At 45.0% G+C, this 17,500-nt stretch overlaps 2 protein-coding genes across 2 annotated transcripts in view; one reads left to right on the top strand and one right to left on the bottom strand.

The window, feature by feature from the left end:
• LOC143292330 (uncharacterized) overlaps positions 1-211 on the top strand; it is a 2,366-nt gene extending 2,155 nt beyond the window's left edge. Inside the window, exon 2 of the mRNA XM_076602520.1 lies at positions 93-211. Within this exon, the coding sequence (XP_076458635.1) occupies positions 93-211 (119 nt within the window). The remainder of the gene's footprint in view (positions 1-92) is intronic.
• Positions 212-15,469: 15,258 nt separating this feature from the next.
• On the bottom strand, positions 15,470-16,477 carry LOC143292329 (uncharacterized). The gene has a single exon (XM_076602519.1). It carries the CDS (start codon positions 16,475-16,477, stop codon positions 15,470-15,472), a length of 1,008 nt encoding a protein of 335 aa, XP_076458634.1.
• Positions 16,478-17,500: the final 1,023 nt, after the last annotated feature.

The following is a 17,500-nucleotide window of genomic DNA, read 5'->3' as shown; positions in this document are numbered from 1 at the left end:
GTCCTGTCTGGAGCCATGGAGCGTGGTGTGCAGCAGGGTTGGTGTCGTCCTCTCAAAGTCCTGTCTGGAGCCATGGAGCGTGGTGTCAGCAGGTTGGTGTCGTCCTCTCAAAGTCCTGTCTGGAACCATGGAGCGTGGTGTGCAGCAGGGTTGGTCTCGTCCTTCCCAAGTCCTGTCTGGAGCCATGGAGCGTGGTGTGCAGCAGGGTTGATCTCGTCCTTCCCAAGTCCTGTCTGGAGCCATGGTGTCTCTGAGCCCTTTCAGGAGGGGATATTACTGAAGAATCTGTCCTGGTGTTTGGTCTTCGAGACCAAAAGAGCAGACGGGAGATGAGTGCCAGCATCGGTTTCAGTTATAGTTTCAGTTTCTCAAGTAGGTGTCACTGCGTTCGGACAAATCCATATACTCTGCACCTCATCTGCTAGGCAGAAGCCTGACCAACAGCATTACCCAACGCGCTCCGTCAGGCCTTAAGTGCATGCATATATATATATATATATATATATATATATATATATATATATATATATATAGTACCTATCAGAGTGGATTTCTTTTGCAGCGGGTTCTTTTTCAGTGCGCCAAGTGCGTGCTGCACACGGGACCTCGGAAACGCTCCAGGTGTTAATTAATTTTGTCTCCTATAGAAGAATCCATGCTTCAGACCCATGAAGAAGTCTGGGGATGATCACACAGGTCAGTACACCTGTACTCTGGTTGTCAGGGGTAGTGAATGGTTCCGCTAAATGCGGTGATGTAAGCGCCCTTACCCCCACCACCCCAAAAAGAAGAAAACAAGAGAGGCAAGGCCTTCAAGACTCACTCGTGATATGCACTTTATCAAACAGAGGAATTATGGCAAAAAGACTCATTGATTTGACCTTGACTTTAGACATCTAAATTTGCATTGCATTGATGTTCTGGCCAAAACAAACAACAACATGGTATACCAATGAAAACTGAATGGAAGAAACAAAGTTCTATTATCCTTTTTACCAATAGGCTATGTTGTGACCTTGATCTTTGACTTTGCTTCTTTTCATAGGTATCACCATGACCAATGATTGTACCAAGTTTGCTGAAGAATATCTATAAAATACCTTCTTTCTCTTGCATGCAGAAATGTATCAATATCGTATGCTAGGTATACCTTAACCCTTAACCTCTAGCTGATTTTGAATTTCTTAAGGGATTATGCTGCACCCATAGCCAGTCAGAAGACCAAGGTTGATTAAAACTGAATTCATATCACGCTCTCTATCTTACATTTGTCTATTTTGCCAACTAGTGACCATGACCATTTCATCTTACCATATAATCATGACTTTAATAAGGGTCCTTTTCATACCCGCCATCCTGTCAAGTTCATTTTCGTATGCCACTTGTATCAGTCAAGAAAAGGTCAACTCTGATCGTCAGGGGTAGTGAATGGTTCTGCTAAATGCGGTGATGTAAACGACCCCCCCCACACACACACCCACACCACCCCAAAAAAGAAGAAGAAGAAAAAAACAAAACAAAAACCAAACAAACAACCCCTCCCCCCCCCCCCACGAAAAAAACCCCAGCGTTTTAGATATAGTATTATACGTTACATAGATTTTAAAAAAAAAAAAAAAAAAATGAATTGTTTCCGATCATGTAATGAACGCACTATCGCTGTTTTAGCCAATAACTGTTAGGAAAGGAGAGACAACACCGTCTTTCATTGCTTAACTGGATCTGATGATTACAGCTTACAACAACAACAAAAAAGGAAGAAAAAAAAAACAACTGTGTGTGTGTGTGTGTGTGTGTGTGTGTGTGTGTGTGTGTGTGTGTGTGTGTGTGTGTTTCATTAACTTTTTTTTTTTTTTTACCATGAACAAGGTTCACTTTGGCTTCTTTTTTTTTCTGTTCTTGTTTTTCTTCAACAGAGGGGTTTATTATCATTTCAGGTAGTCCAGCAGGATTTGGATGGATTGATAAAAGAGGACACCATCTTGAAAAATGATTCTGTGCTCGCTAGTCTGAGCTAGACTTTTCTACGGATTATGTTGTTTTTGTTTTGTTTTGTTTTTTAAACATGCATGCACGTTTCTCATTTGGCTTTCATGAAAATTGACATCCATTAGAGGCAACACAGGGGTTGGTTTGAAATAGGAGAGAGGTAGAGGCGGACACACACACACACACACACACACACACACACACACACACACACACACACACACACACACACACACACACACACACACACACACAGAGTGAACACAGAACTCAGAACTGAAACCATTTTTTATTCAAGGATCAAGATTTTTAGGCATGGACTATTCTTCCAGTCTGTCTTGGTTAATCTACATCTAGTACAAAATGCGCACACATTCAAATGAACGAGAAAAATCCTCGTGCAGAAGGATAAACAAGATGAAGAGCACACACACACACACACACACACACACACACACACACACACACAAAATATTTTTGAGCGAGGTGATTGAGCATGTTTCCTAAGATTGTATACTCGGGTGTGGTCATACTTATACCTTCCTGAAACACAAAACAAGAAGAAATGGAGCCTCCCGTCGGACCGACGGACAAGTAGGCAGGCAGGCTTATCTGTCGGTGTGTGTCCTCATATGGGAGAAGAGGCCGATTCTGGATGCCCAGCACTTCCCACAGGGAAAACGCCTCCAGAAGTTGAGCCCTGCTTCCTTCGCTCACGCTTCTCCTTAATGGCCAGCGTTCTCTTGTTTTCAAGCGTCTTTATGCCACTAGAGCACAGCATCCTCCAGCGAGATTGGTCAAGGGCATCAGTTTCCCAGGAAGCGATTTCTATGTCACAAGCTTTGAGGTTTGTCTTCAAGGTGTCCTTGAAGCGCTTGCAGGGTCTTCCAAGTTCGCGGTGGCCTTCCTTCAGCTGGCCATACAAGAGCATCTTCGGGATCGTGCTGTCTGTCATGCGGACAACGTGTCCTGTCCAGCGTAGCTGGCACTGGATCAGCAGGCTTTCGATGCTGGGCAGGCCGCTCCTCTCTAGAACCTGGAGGTTGGAGACCCTGTCTTGCCACTTTCTTTCGTGCCAAACGATCAGTTTTCATGCACTGACATGTTGATGATGATGAAGAAGATGATGATGATGATGTCGTCGATGATGATGATGTTGTTTATGATGATGATGATGATGATGAAACACACACACAAAGAAATAAAGCAGCCTGCCAAACGGTCAGTTTTCATGCAGTGACATGGTGATGACATGGTGATGATGATGACGATGATGATAATGATAATGATGATGATGATGATGATGTTGGTGTTCATGATGATAATGATGATGATGATGATGATAATGATGATGATGACGGTGAAAAGTAAAGCAAACTGCCAAACGATCAGTTTTCGTGCAAGTGACATGGTGATTATTATGATGATGACTTTGATGATGATGATTACTATTATGATAACGACTATGATGATGATGATGATGATGACGACGACGATTGTACGTGTATGGCCGTTTTGTTTATTCACCCCGCCATGAAGGCAGTCATACTCCGTTTTCGGGGGTGTGCATACTGGGTGTGTTCTTATTTCCATTACCCAGCGAAAGCTGACATGGATTACAGGATATTTAACGTACGTATTAGATCTCCTGCATGCGTACACACACGAAGGGGGTTCAGGCACTAGCAGGTATGTACAGATGTTGGTTGATCTGAGAGATCGGAAAATGACCTCCACCCTTAACCCACCAGGCGCCGTTACCGAGGTTCGAACCTGGGACCATCAGATTGTAAAGTCCAACGCTTTAACCATTAGGCTGTTGCCGCGACCTTACTGGTATCAGTCATAGGGCGCAATAAGCAGACATCTTGCCCAATCGTCTGCAACAGCGCGTTGCATATCAGTAACACGTCTGGGCCAATCAGAGAGCCGCTCTCTCCGTTCAGTGGCGCCTAAGGTGCACTGGTCCGATTCGTCTGTTCCCGTTTCGCCTACTGATTGTTCGTGTCGCCACTGTCCATGGTCTCTTGAGAGCTGGGCTCTTTGTCGGCCAGTTTAGCCTACCCACCATTCCCGTCCCGTTTAACCTACTTTTTAGTTCCCCGCCTCCGCTGTCTCTATCTCTCTTTCACGAACACACGCACACACACGCGGGCGCGCATGCACGCACGCACACACACACACACCTACACCCACAGCCCCCCCCCTTCCACCTCCACACCCACACACACAGAGAAAAAGGGAAAGTAGTGAAGATTTAAGGCATGGGTGGGGGGTGGGGAAGGAGACGGAATTTCATCTAAAATCACAATGATTTTATTGTGGATAGATGTCAGTGAAACAAAAGAACGAACGAACACACACAGAGAGTTGGATGAAACTTAAATGTACCACAATCACCTTCTACACACACTTTTTATTTTCAACACATCTTGAAACGGACGTATGAAATGCTCACTCATGTGAGCGCGCGTGTGTGTTCAGTTTGTGTGTGTGTGTGTGTGTGTGTGTGTGTGTGTGTGTGTGTGTGTGTGTGTGCCGCGCTTGTTTATGTATGCCGGGCCTGTAGTGTCTTACTTGAACGAATGTATTGATATCATAGGTGGTGTGTAAGTATAATATATATTCGTGTGTGTTTGTGCGTGCACACGATAGTTTGTGAATATAAGGCTATACCGTACTTGAATGCATGCGTGTATAACTTTGGTGTATGTCTGTGTACATACGCTTTGTTTTTGTGTGACAGTCTATGTCGTATTTGAATACATGTACATGATACTATATGTATGACCGAATGGCTTTTATTGCAAATGCCGCGAGTTCCTGGTCTTGTAGGTGCAGTGAGTTAGCCGGTGGACCAGACTTGCCTTATGTGGACAGGCCAGCCCTTTTCATGTAATAGAAGAAGAAGAGGACGAAGAAATGATAATAATGATAAAAATAATTAGCATTTATATAGCGCAGAATCTTGTGCAGAGAAATCAAAGCGCTTTCACACCACTGGTCAGTCACACGCATGCATAACACTAGACAAAACAACGACAACAAAAACAAACAAAACAAGAGAGGCAAGGCCTTCAAGACTCACTTGTGATACACTTAAAAAAATCCAAGCTTTTTATGTATTGAGTATAATTTCAAAATGTAATGTTTAAGATGAGAAAGATCAGTTTATAGCAAATTAAGTCCCCTAGCTTTAATTACAGAGTAATTTCCCTTTTTTTACTATCTGCACCAAAACGTTTGCAAAATAAATAAAACTTCCATGCTTAGCAAAAGAAGTTCCTGTTTGAACAAAAAATGATAATAATGACTGCTCTTGTTCTTGGGTCAGAATAAGAGGTCAAAGTGCCAAGTTTAGAGAATACAAAAAACATAAATATAACAGTAAATGCAGTTTGCATATAATTAGGCTTCATTTCTTTTTTTCTTTTTTTTGGTGCCCATCCCAGAGGTGCAATATTGTTTTAAACAAGATGACGGGAAAGAACTGAATTTTTCCTATTTTTATGCCTAATTTGGTGTCAACTGACAAAGTATTTGCAGAGAAAATGTCAATGTTAAAGTTTACCACGGACACACAGACACACACACACACAGTAACACACACACACACAGACAACCGAACACCGGGTTAAAACATAGACTCACTTTGTTTACACAAGTGAGTCAAAAACAACAAACAAACAAACAACAACAACAAACAAACAAACAACCCCCCTCGCCCCACCCCCCTCCCAAAAACAACAACAACGACAAAAACAAAACAAAAAAACAAACAAACAAAAAACAAAAAAAACAACCGAAGGGGCAGGGAAGGGAGGCTATCTTGGGAAGAGGTGGGTTTTTTTTAAGGCCAGACTTGAAGGAGCTGAGTGCGGAGACCTGACGAAGCTGAGGGCGGTGGGGGGTGGGGGCTCATTCCAAATGGAAGGTCCAGAGACAGAGAAAGATCCAGCGGCGGCCGAAGAAGAAGAAGAAAAAGAAGAAGAAATATGTCACTCAATACAGCACTTGACACCAGTCCCCCCAGTCGTCAGAATAACTCAGAAGACAAGTGTCACGCCAGTCTATTGAGTGTAGGATCAGTCGTGAGCGTTGGTTGTGTGTCCAGTCTATATTCATCTCTCCCTCATACACATCACGGCTAGATACGTAGAAATGTTACACGTGTGTGTGTGTGTGCGTGTGTGTGTGTGTGCGTGCGTGCGTGTGTGTGTGTGTGTGTGTGTGTGTGTGTGTACGTGCGTGTGTGTGTGTGTTTGTTTGCTTTTCCAGCTCCTCTCACTCCCCATGCAGTACTCGTTAGACTATGTTCAATAATCACAAGAGCACAAGGCCAGATTGTATCTCGGCTTTGTAACAACATAATTGGCTGTGTGCATTAAACTGAACAGACGATGTTGTGTGTGTGTGTCAGTGTGTGTGTGTGTGTGTGTGTGTGTGTGTGCGTGTGAGTGTGTTTTGTTGTTGTTGTTGTTGTTATCATTATCGCTGTCGTTGTTGTTGCATTGTTGGTTTAACGTTCATATAAAATTTAATCATCCGACTCCTAACATTTTCATTTTCAGAATGAAAATCAGCAGTGACTAAAGCTTTTGGATGGCTCTTCTGGAGCAGCAAATTATCTCCCATCTCAATTCGCTCCATTTCCATGTGGCGGCGTCTTGTCTTGGGCAAGCCAATGGAACCACTGAGCTAAAAAAACAACAACAACAAAACAAAAAAACATTCCTCTGTAGATAAGATTTTCCTCCCCACATGAGGGCCGTAGTAATGGGTTACATGGTTACCAGTAACACACAAAAGAACCTCTGACCCGACACGTTTTTGTCACACTAGCCGACAGACCTGGAGGAATCTGGTGAACAGTTCTTCCAGTGTGCGCCATGCCCTCAATGGCTTTGGTTCACAATGATAAGCGACGGAAAATGAGTGACGAAGAAGGATATTTTTTCATGCCAGGCTCGGCAGCCTGCAGATGCCAGATAAGGATCAGGGTAGACTGTCACCCGGACTTCTGAATTTGTTTTTGTTTCCCTATTTGTTTTCAGTTTCTGTCTTCTTCTTCTTCTTGAGCTGCAACTCCCACGTTCACTCGTGTACACGAGCAGGCTTTTACGTTTATTAACGTTTTTACATACGCCATCAAGGCAGTCATACTCAGTTTTCCTAGAGGGTATTATAATTACTGCAGGAATACAAAGACACAGACATCTCTCTCTCTCTCTCTCTCTCTATATATATATATATTCGATTTTAGTTTGATCGTTCGTCAGTGCAAGGGTTTTAACTGACGCTAAGATTACGTCATTTTCTTCGTTTATAAGATTACGTCATTTTCTTCGTGTTATAGGATTACGTCATTTTCTTCGCATATAAGATTACGTCATTTTCTTCGTTCCGCATAATTATGTAATGCTACAATCTTCAACTCTGCATGCGATTGCTTATCATACACTACTGGCGACGAAATTGTAGTATAATGTTGCAGTGAACAAACCAGGTTTCAAAACAGGTCGCAGTGGTGTGTACGGCACAGTAATCACAAACACAAACCCGCGACCAGTTTTGAACTGTGACAGCAGTCCTGGAGGGTTCCCCTCACTGCGTAGTGAGGACCACCGGCATCTCCGGGCTCCAATACAAACCCAGCTTTCGGCAGTGCAGATTCTATGTTTTTGTTTCTCACACTGAGTGGTTTGTTGTCTACCTTCAGTTTCTTGTTCTTGTTCTTGTTCTCCTCCTCCTCCTTCTTCTTCTTTAACAGTTTCTTCTATTCCTTCTTCTTCTCCACCTCCTCCCTCTTCTCGTGCGTTAGATGCCGGACACCCCAGTCTCTGTGATGAAGGCAGCTCTACGCTGCAGGTCCTCCACACAGCCCTAGAGCTTCAGGGTCACCCCGGCACATCTTTAGTGGTGGGCTTTTCACCCCCTCTGGTCTCTGATGGCTAAGGAGTCTCTGGTCCAGGGGCGAGAACACGTGCTCCCCTGAGCATGAACGCTTCTAATAATAATAATAGTTATTAGTATTTATATGGCGCTGAATCTTGTCAGTGCAGAGACAAATCAAAGCGCTGACACACCAGTCATTCACATGCATACATAAACTTGAGAAACTGAAGACAAAGAACAGGCATTGGAGGGGGGGCTATCTTGGAATGAGGTGTGTTTTAAGGCCAGACCTGAAAGAGCTGAGAGCGGAGACCTGACTAAGCGAAAATGAGAGGAAGTTCATTCCAAAAGCAAGGTCCAGAGACAGAGAAAGAACGGCGGCTTCTAACAGCAGGTTCTTTCTGGATTTTGGATAAAGCGGTACATAGATGCTATGATATTTCATGGATATACCAGTGTCTATGCGCCGATAAATCCACTAAAAGTCTGCGTTTGCGCTGAGTGCCTTGTAGTGTTCCACGCCTAACTCTGCAACGCAGATGTACACTTCTTCTTCGCTTGTGGGCTGCGACTCCTACGAGATGTTGAACATTGTAGGACAGACGCAACAGCTGCGTGGTTTAAGCGTTGGACTTTCAATCTGACGGTCCCAGGTTCCGAAATCTCGGTAACGGCGCCAGGTGGGTAAAGGGTAGAGATTTTTTTCCCGATCTCCCAGGTCAACGTATGTGCAGACCTGCTTGTGCCTGAACCCCCCTTCGTGTGTAGAAGAAGTAGAAGATCAACTACGCACGTTAAAGATCCTGTTATCCATGTTAGCGTTCAGTGGGTTATGGAAACAAGAACATACCCAGCACGCACACACCCGAAAACGGAGTATGGCTGCCTACATGGCAGGGTAAAAATAGTCATACACGTAAAAGCCCACTCGTGTGCATACAAGTGAACGTGGGAATAGCAGCTCACGAACGAAGAAGAAGAAGCTATAAAAGCAGCTTCTTTCTGGATTCTGGATTACGCGGAACATAGATGCTATAATCTCATGGATATACTAGTGTCTATACGCTGATAAATCCACCAAAATTCCGCGTTTGTGATGTGTGCCTTGCATCGTTCCCCGACCACAAACAGATACACCTCCCAGTGCAACACAGATGTCGTGTACTTCTTCTTCGACTTCTTCCTTCGTGGGCTGTGACTCCCACGAGATGTAGTACCCTGTAGGCATGGACTCGCGCGCTGGCAAGGCCCATGCTGTGATGTGTACTGGCTCCTCTGGATGGACAAACGTAAGCACTGCCTTGGCTGGTTATGGCACTGCTGGAAACAACTGTTCTCTACAGAGATGTTGTAGGCAGGGGCATGTGTAGTGCGCTGGCAAGGCCCATGCTGTGATGTGTACTGGCTCCTCCTCTGGATGGACAAACGTAAGCGCTGCCTTGGTTGGTTATGGCGCTGGAAACAACTGTTCTCTACAGAGAAGAGGTAACCTAAGCACTACCTTGGGTGGTTCTGGCACTGGAAACAACTGTTCTCTACAGAGAAGATGTAACATATGCACTACCTTAGCTGGTTACGGCACGGCTGGAAACAACTGTTCTCAACAGAGAAGATGTTGTTGTTGAGCGAAAGCACAATCTGCAAGACATTTTACTCACTCTCAGATTTTACCGATAGACTACTTACATCTTTAATAAAAGAAAATAATTTTTAAAAAAAATTTTAAAAAAAGAGAAAAAAAGAAAGAAAGAAAAGAAATGGAGCACAGACATCAAAGGACCAAACCGGAAGTCCCAGAATGTCGACGACTTCCTCCAGGAGGTCAGACATTTCCTTCATCTGCAACCCCTGGACGATGTGGCAGCTGCTCTCTGGCTGATCAGGGGCCTATTAAAGACAAAAATCATTTTGCCTGAAGGCAAGTTACCCTTGACATGGCAGGGACCCGCAGTTACAGTTTTAGTTATTTTCGTATCCAAGACACACCAAGTGCACTCAGGCAGCTAACCAATCGTCTACAAATAAAGATCTCGGGGATTCCATTCTGTGCATCCTCTTTTACTTCGCACCGCACCACAGCACAGTGTGACAGTAAAAAAGAAGAAGAAAAAAAAAGAGAAGCAAGCTTCAGTAGCAAAGCATTGATGAGAGTCAGCAACTTGTCGAATCTGGGGGCCACTTTCACATTCTGACACATTGTCTTCCCTGCTTTTCAGCTAATGCAAAAATGAAATAAAGTAAGGGAGTTCGGATTCAAATTATTTCTCTGGAATGAACGAATTTGGACGATCTGCAAATTTAGGGCATTCTATAATTTATCGTCTGCAAGTGCAGTCACTTCATAGCTACATACGTAATTCATAAGTGGAATATGATGACGTTTTCCAGTCTTAATACGTCATTTTTGACTGCCAAGCGAACAAAGGATAAGAACGATCAGGAGCCGTATTCAAGACCAGGTCTCTCGGCAAAATGCTTGTTTTCCCTTAACAAAATCAATGCAACAAAAGGATTAGCCATATTTACCTCTGCTTCTTGGGCAGTCACCCATGGCAGATAGTAAGGGTAACTTGCCTTCGGGTTTGTAGAACTGAGTGTAGGCTTTTGTGTTCCTGAATACTGGATATTATTAACCCTCTGGCAGTTTGCCTTGCCTCAGGCAGATTACCTGCTGGCACACATTTAACAGCAGGCACGTTGGTCTCCTAAATACGGCCCCAGGAAGGCTCTTGTGTTCCTGATACCGGATATTGCTAACCCTCTGGCATTTTGCTTTGCCTCAGGCAGATTACCTGCTGGCACACATTTAACGGCAGGCACGATGGTCTCTAGAATACAGCCCCAGGAAGGCACCTCACTGGCACAGCTAACTAGTCATCAGGCTGCCGGCAATGTGGACACTATGGCCGAGATATTTACACATGTTGATGAGAACTGGGGGTGGAGGTGCAGTGGGAGTGTGGGGGTCAGGGATACAACAGCCCTGACTGCTGCCTTCTTCACCAGATCACATCAGAACAAGATGGTGGCAGTGTGCCTTCGTTCCATCTTCAGTACCTGTGAACCATGGTCAACACAGGTGAAGATGGGATGATGCAGGTGCCAGCAGTGAACATCCTCCGCAACACCTCCCGAAGTTTCAGTTTCAGTTTCTCAAGGAGGCGTCACTGCGTTTGGACAAATCCATACACGCTACACCACATCTGCTAGGCAGATAGATGCCTGACCAGCAACATAATCCAACAGGCTTAGTCAGGCCTTGAGTGCATGCATATATCATATTTGTATACCTATCAGAGTGGGTGTCTTCGACAGATTTTTGCCTGAGGACAACACTCTCGTTGCCATGGCCCCGGGTAATTTTTCAGTGCACCAAATGCGTGCTGCACACGGGACCTCGGTTTATCGTCTCCTCCGAATAAGTAGACGCTCAGTTCGATTTTCCAGTCGAGAAAAGGCGAGAGCGGATTCGAACCCAGACCCTCACTGACTCTGTATTGGCAGATGAGCGTCTTAATTAACTATTCTGCACACCTTCCTCCTAGAAGCCTCCATCCAGCTGTCCCCAGGTGTGACGCTGGGTGTTTCAACATAGTCCAACCTGACATCACCTTCGAGACTGCAAAGAAGGAGGCTCAGAGATGGGAGGGGTGCGTGTGCATGGGGAGCATGGGGGCGAGTGGGATGGGGGGTCGCCGAGGGCGGTGGGGGATGGGGTGCAGCGCTACGCTGATAACTGACTCCAGCCGAGCTGTCGTTGACGGCACCACTGTTGTTCGCCTACAACTGAGAGTGGTGCAGGTCCGATTCGCACAATTATTCACGTTACGTGTATTCTTTGATCTCAGTGATGGTGCCGCCTCTTGTGAGTTTGACTCTTGTCCCGTTTTGTCTACTCTCTCTGTGTCTCTCTCTCTGTCTGTTCGCTGAACGTATGTGATTTTACAATGCACGATGCACTGTCTTTGAGGAATTTTTGACACCCTATCATAAGGGGTAATGACCCAGTGTAGATGAATAACCCATGTCGGCAGACCACGATCGTCAGTACTCCGTGGTACATTTTTGCTAAAAAAACCCGTGAAAGTGACATACCAAAGATATCAGTTCAATGTTCTCCAGCACAGTCTGTGAGTGAGGTATTGTGGTGTGTACTGTGTTTATCTAAACATCTTCTGTGTGGAGAACGCAAAAGAAATCTCGGCATAGGAAAGGAGTTTTTTAAGCGCTTGAGCCACCATGGCGGCGGCAGCACCGGCCCCGCCAGTAGTCACAGTTTATGTTACAGCGCGTGTACTACCAGACTACGAGTCGCTGCCATCAGTCTACTGACGATGTATATGTAGCTGCGGAAGCGGTTTGTGGGCGTGAGACAATCCGTGGTGCTCAGCGCGCACGTGGTCTGTGGCGGATTTATCCGAAAACCAATGAAACCAGAGACAAGCTCTTGTTGGAGGGGTTCTTGTTCAGGGGAGCACGTGTCTCTCTCCCGGACAAAAATCCTTTCGTCATCAGAGACCAGACTGATAAGAAACCAACCACCAAACTGTGGGTGAACAATGTACTAGTACCTCACAGTGTGGACAACAAAGACATTGAAGCCACACTGCAGAAGCTAGGAGTGGAGATTAGATCCTCGCTTTGTAATGAGCTAGCCAGGAACCCCGATGGACGGCTGACACGTTTTGAGACCGGCCACAGGTTTGTGTTCATCTCTGTGCCGAGCACACCTCTGCCACCAGTATTAAAACTTGGTGTGTTCACCGTGGCTCTCTACTATAAGGAGCAAAAACATAAACTAGTAAAATGTAGCAAGTGTCTACAGGACGGACATCTGGCAGAAAACTGTGGGAGAAGTGGTGTGCAGGGGATGTTTGAAACAGGGACACAAAATGTGTGACTGCCCCTCTGTTGTGTCCATCGAGCTCAGTACCATTGAGCTCAGTGGTTGTGCCCCCTGCTACCATCGAGCTCAATAGTATTCATCTCAGTGCCTGCTACAGAGGAGGAGGGAGCAGCAGCAGAGCAATCTGAAGAAAGCAACCAGTTCAAGGAAGTGTGCTAGGAATTGCCCAGTGCACAGAGCGGCACCACACCAACTCACCATGTGTAGCCGCCAGCGCGCGCCAGCGATGCAAAGAAAATTAAGGAAACCAGCTACGCGAAGCCTGCTCACGGCACAGCGAGCAGCGCCGGACAAAAAAGAGGGAAAGGAGCGAGTCTCCCCCTACCACAAGTCAAAGTCTCCCAGAAAACAAAAGGCCCGCTGTCCTGACGCAGCCAGTACACAACGGAGAGGCCGAGGCGGAAAGCATGTCAAGAGGAGGGGGGTAACACTTGACACGTGTTCTCTCCCAACCAGCCTGACCTCTCCCTCGCGACCCTTGGCTTTGATTAACGGACTTAAGATTAATGATTAACGATTATAATTTTCCTCATCAGAAAGTTGAAAAATGGATACCCCCGTTTTTCAAATATGAATAATGATGTATGCATTGGTACTTTAAATGATCGAGGGCTTAGAAATAACAAAAAGGAAAGTAGTATTTGACTTCCTCAAGTGTAACGTATAACAAACAAACAAACAAACAAACAACAAAACAAAAAAAAAAACTGGAAAAAATGCAGTCAGTCTTTTGGAGAGATGAAATAAAAGTGGTGGCTATCTTTAACAAAGACAGACCGATAGAAAACATAAAAAAAAACAGAACCGTTATGGAATAACAGAAAATATAAAATACAAAGGAAACTTGAGTGCGCTACACTTTCCCAAATGGAGTAAAGACGGCATCCGTGTCGTGCAGGACCTTTGGCAGCACGGAAATATAATGACGTATGAAGGAATAGTGCGTAAATTAGGCGCTGACCCTGGCCTTCTTTTTTAATACAATACCATAATAAACTCCATCCCACAACCATGGAAACTCCATCTAGCTAATGATGTCCACAACGATGAAAATCCGAACGACATTGCAACAAAAGAGGGGAACCTCAATACCTTGTCAAATAAACAAATCAGGAAAACATTCGCCCGAAAACAAAACCATGAAATATGTGCAGCTCAGTTCTGGAAACGTAAACTTGACATCAGAAAAAGCGACTGCTTCAAATTAGCATATGAATGTACGAAAGAATTACGACTGAGGTTACTTCACTTCAAATTCAGACACAATATTTACCCAACGAATATTTTGCTTGCCAAATTATTGGGTGTAACGGACACAAATAGATGTAACTGGTGCCAAGAAATCGATTACATTGAACATGGCTTTTACTCCTGCCCCAAACTTTCCTCTTTTTGGAAACATGTGAAACAATTCATTCTCACACGCTACAATACGCTGATTCCCATGGATGAAAAAGTAGCTCTGTTTGGTACAACAAAAATGGACATTCCGACTGATGGAAAACGAAAGGAAATCAATACGATATTGTAAATAGGAAAACTGTCCATCTCCAAATTTAAGTACGGCAAGTGCAAAAATCTTGACCTTATCTTTGAATCCGAGCTCAGTCTACGTAACCTATGATCAGTATACGTTAAGATACCAGAACACTGAGTCAGGCCCACAAAAAATTCTGAGGGCAGTATCCAGTGTGCACATCTATATTATTATTGTACTTAGGTGTAGAGCCTGTGGAGAGGGAGAGGAGTGAGTAAAGGAGAGAGAGAGAGAGAGAGATGGTGTGTGTGTGTGTGTGTGTGTGTGTGTGTGTGTGTGTGTGTGTGTGTGTGTGTGTGTGTGTGTGTGTGTGTATACCGTGTTTCTCTTTCAGTCAATATGATTTTGTGTGAAACCATCATGTATGTGTAAAATATGTTGCAAGACGTAAGTGTTCGAATATGCCATTGGGAAGAAGACAGATTAGAAATAATATGAGAAAAAAAAGTTGCTTTTTGTTTTAAACACACAGACTCGAGTGGGTAAAGAATTGGATCTTCAATCTGAGGGTCCTGGGTTCGAATCACGGTAACGGCGCCTGGTGGGTAAAGGGTGGAGATCTTTTCCGATCTCCCAGGTCAACATAATTATGTGCAGACCTGCTAGTGCCTGAACCCCCTTTGTGTGTGTATACGCACGCAGAAGATCAAATACACAAGTTAAAGATCCTGTAATCCATGTCAGTGCTCGGTGGGTTATGGAGACACGAGAATACCCAGCATGTATCAACCACAACAAAGTCATCGGCTTTTTGTGGGCTTTCAAGTAGTGCCATCGATTTTGCTGCAGGAAAGTATCCAACTCCTAGAGGTAGAAGTCCGAGTAAAGAATGCACGATGTCTGACATCCTGACCTGAAGTTCAATCTTATCTCAGGCACAAGCCCTTCACCGACAAGCATAGTCGTCAGCGACAGTAAAAGGGTTAATTTATTTTATTATATATATATATATATATATATATATATATATATATATATATATATATATATATATATATAAAGAATCCCCAGACCTTGTTACATGTAACGTGCATCCTGTGTCAATGGTACACGTCAAAAACCCATGACCGAAGGTTTAGCACGTGCTTCGTAATAAATCAAGCATTGAGTCCTTGACATGACAAACTTCACTCACTTCGTGGTCAGTTACCGGCGTTGCAACAGAAAAAATACCGCTTCGCTTCGTTCCTGAATTTACTGCCACTGAGCAGATACAGATAGAAGTTGGATCCCGCTGCAATCATCCACCCCAGCATCACACCAGTCAGTACCAAGTCCATCCCCCCGCCAGAGGACTTTATAAAAGTTATCTGAAGGACGATCTCAAAAACGCAAGCCGGAAGAGTCAGAATCAAGTATGTGATCGATGTGACAATCAGGGTGACTGACATGGAATGCACTTTACCAGTCTCTGAACTCGATTGCTTATCATCAACTCTCCTCAACTTTTGAGATAGCTCCGAGGACCTGACAACCTGTCGGATGAGAACGGAGTTACCGACGACAAGAAGCAGAGAAGGAAGCATGGAAAAAGTCAACAAGTCCTGCCATTCAAAATACTCCAACAGGTGCCAGTACTCGCTTCGGAAATGGCACTTGCTGTACTCGGGCCAGTGGACCCAGGTGAAGAGAAAATGCACGTTGATGGCGAACCCTACCAAGACGATGACGCCCACAAGAACCTTACCCCTTCTGACAGTGCACAGCGCCCCAACACGATGAGGGGCGATAACTGAGATCACCCGCTGATACGTCATGGCCACTAAGCACCACGACGACATGAAACCTCCCCAACACCACATGAACTTTGGAACCGAGCACAGAAGATTGAACCGGAAAAACGACGAAGGCCAGGAAAATCCTTTGTCCCCCCAGTAATAAACCTGAGAGGACAGGAGAGAGACCTGGTCAGACATGGCCAGCGCTGTGAAATACACGGACAGACAGGCAGTGGACGGCGAAGCCCGCATCCCTCGCATCACCACCACGGTCATCACGTTGCCGAAAGTGCCGAAGAGGAGAAGTACAGGGGGCACCACTCTCCACACCATCGTGTTGATGTCTCGGGCAAGGTCGTCTGCTGAACCAGATGGTAGCGTAGAGTTACCGCCCTCTTCGCTTGGAATCGTTGCGGCTGTTGATCTGTCCATGGTGTCTGATGTAGTGAACATCAAACGTGAAGCAGCCATTTGAAATAGAAATCAACTTTTTTCACTCAAAAACTAGGGGGGAAAAAAACCCCAACCTCGTGCATTACTAAAATAATTATTTAGTTTATCCTGATGACTGTCAGTCTCTGAAAATAATCACGTATCTGTCCGCCTGTTTGTGTGGGCAAACCTTTTCAATGACGATTTGCTACAGAATAACTGTGATAACAAATACTAAGACTGGACTTTTTATTTTTTATTTTTTAAGTTACTGTATATTGTACCATGATTATTGTATTTTATATACAAGGTGTTTTGCACACACACACACACACACACACACACACACACACACACACACACACACACACACACACACACACACACACACACACACACACACACTGACACACACACACGCACGCACGCACACACACACACACACACACACACACACGCGCGCGCGAACACACACACACACACACACACACACACACACACACACTTGCACGCACGTGCGCGTTTGAATAAACATTCATAACAAACCGCGTTCGTACAATAATTAGCGTTCTCCACTCTCTGTCTCTCCCTCCCTCCCTCCCTCCGTGCCCCTCTGCCCCCTTTCTCTCTCTCTCCCCATCTTTCATAATATTATGATTATACAGTCACCACACCCTTCTCCAATACCTTATTATCTCCCCCTCTCTCTGTCATGAACACACACACACACACACACACACACACACACAAGCACACACACACACACACGCACACGCACGCACGACCCCCTTTCTCTCTCTTCCCATCTTTCATATGATTATACAGTCACCACACCCTTCTCCAATACCTTATTCTCTCCCCCTCTCTCTGTCATGAACACACACACACACACACACACACAAAAGCACACGCAAGCACACACACACACACGCACGCACGCACGGCACGTGCGCGCGCGCACACACACACATACACACAAACAGACAGACTGACGGACACACACACACACACACACTGCTACAC

Source organism: Babylonia areolata, chromosome 18 (assembly GCF_041734735.1).
Source record: "Babylonia areolata isolate BAREFJ2019XMU chromosome 18, ASM4173473v1, whole genome shotgun sequence".
Taxonomy (NCBI): Eukaryota; Metazoa; Mollusca; class Gastropoda; order Neogastropoda; family Buccinidae; genus Babylonia; species Babylonia areolata.
Note: the sequence above shows the minus strand (reverse complement) of the source record. Positions and strands in the feature narration are given on the sequence as shown.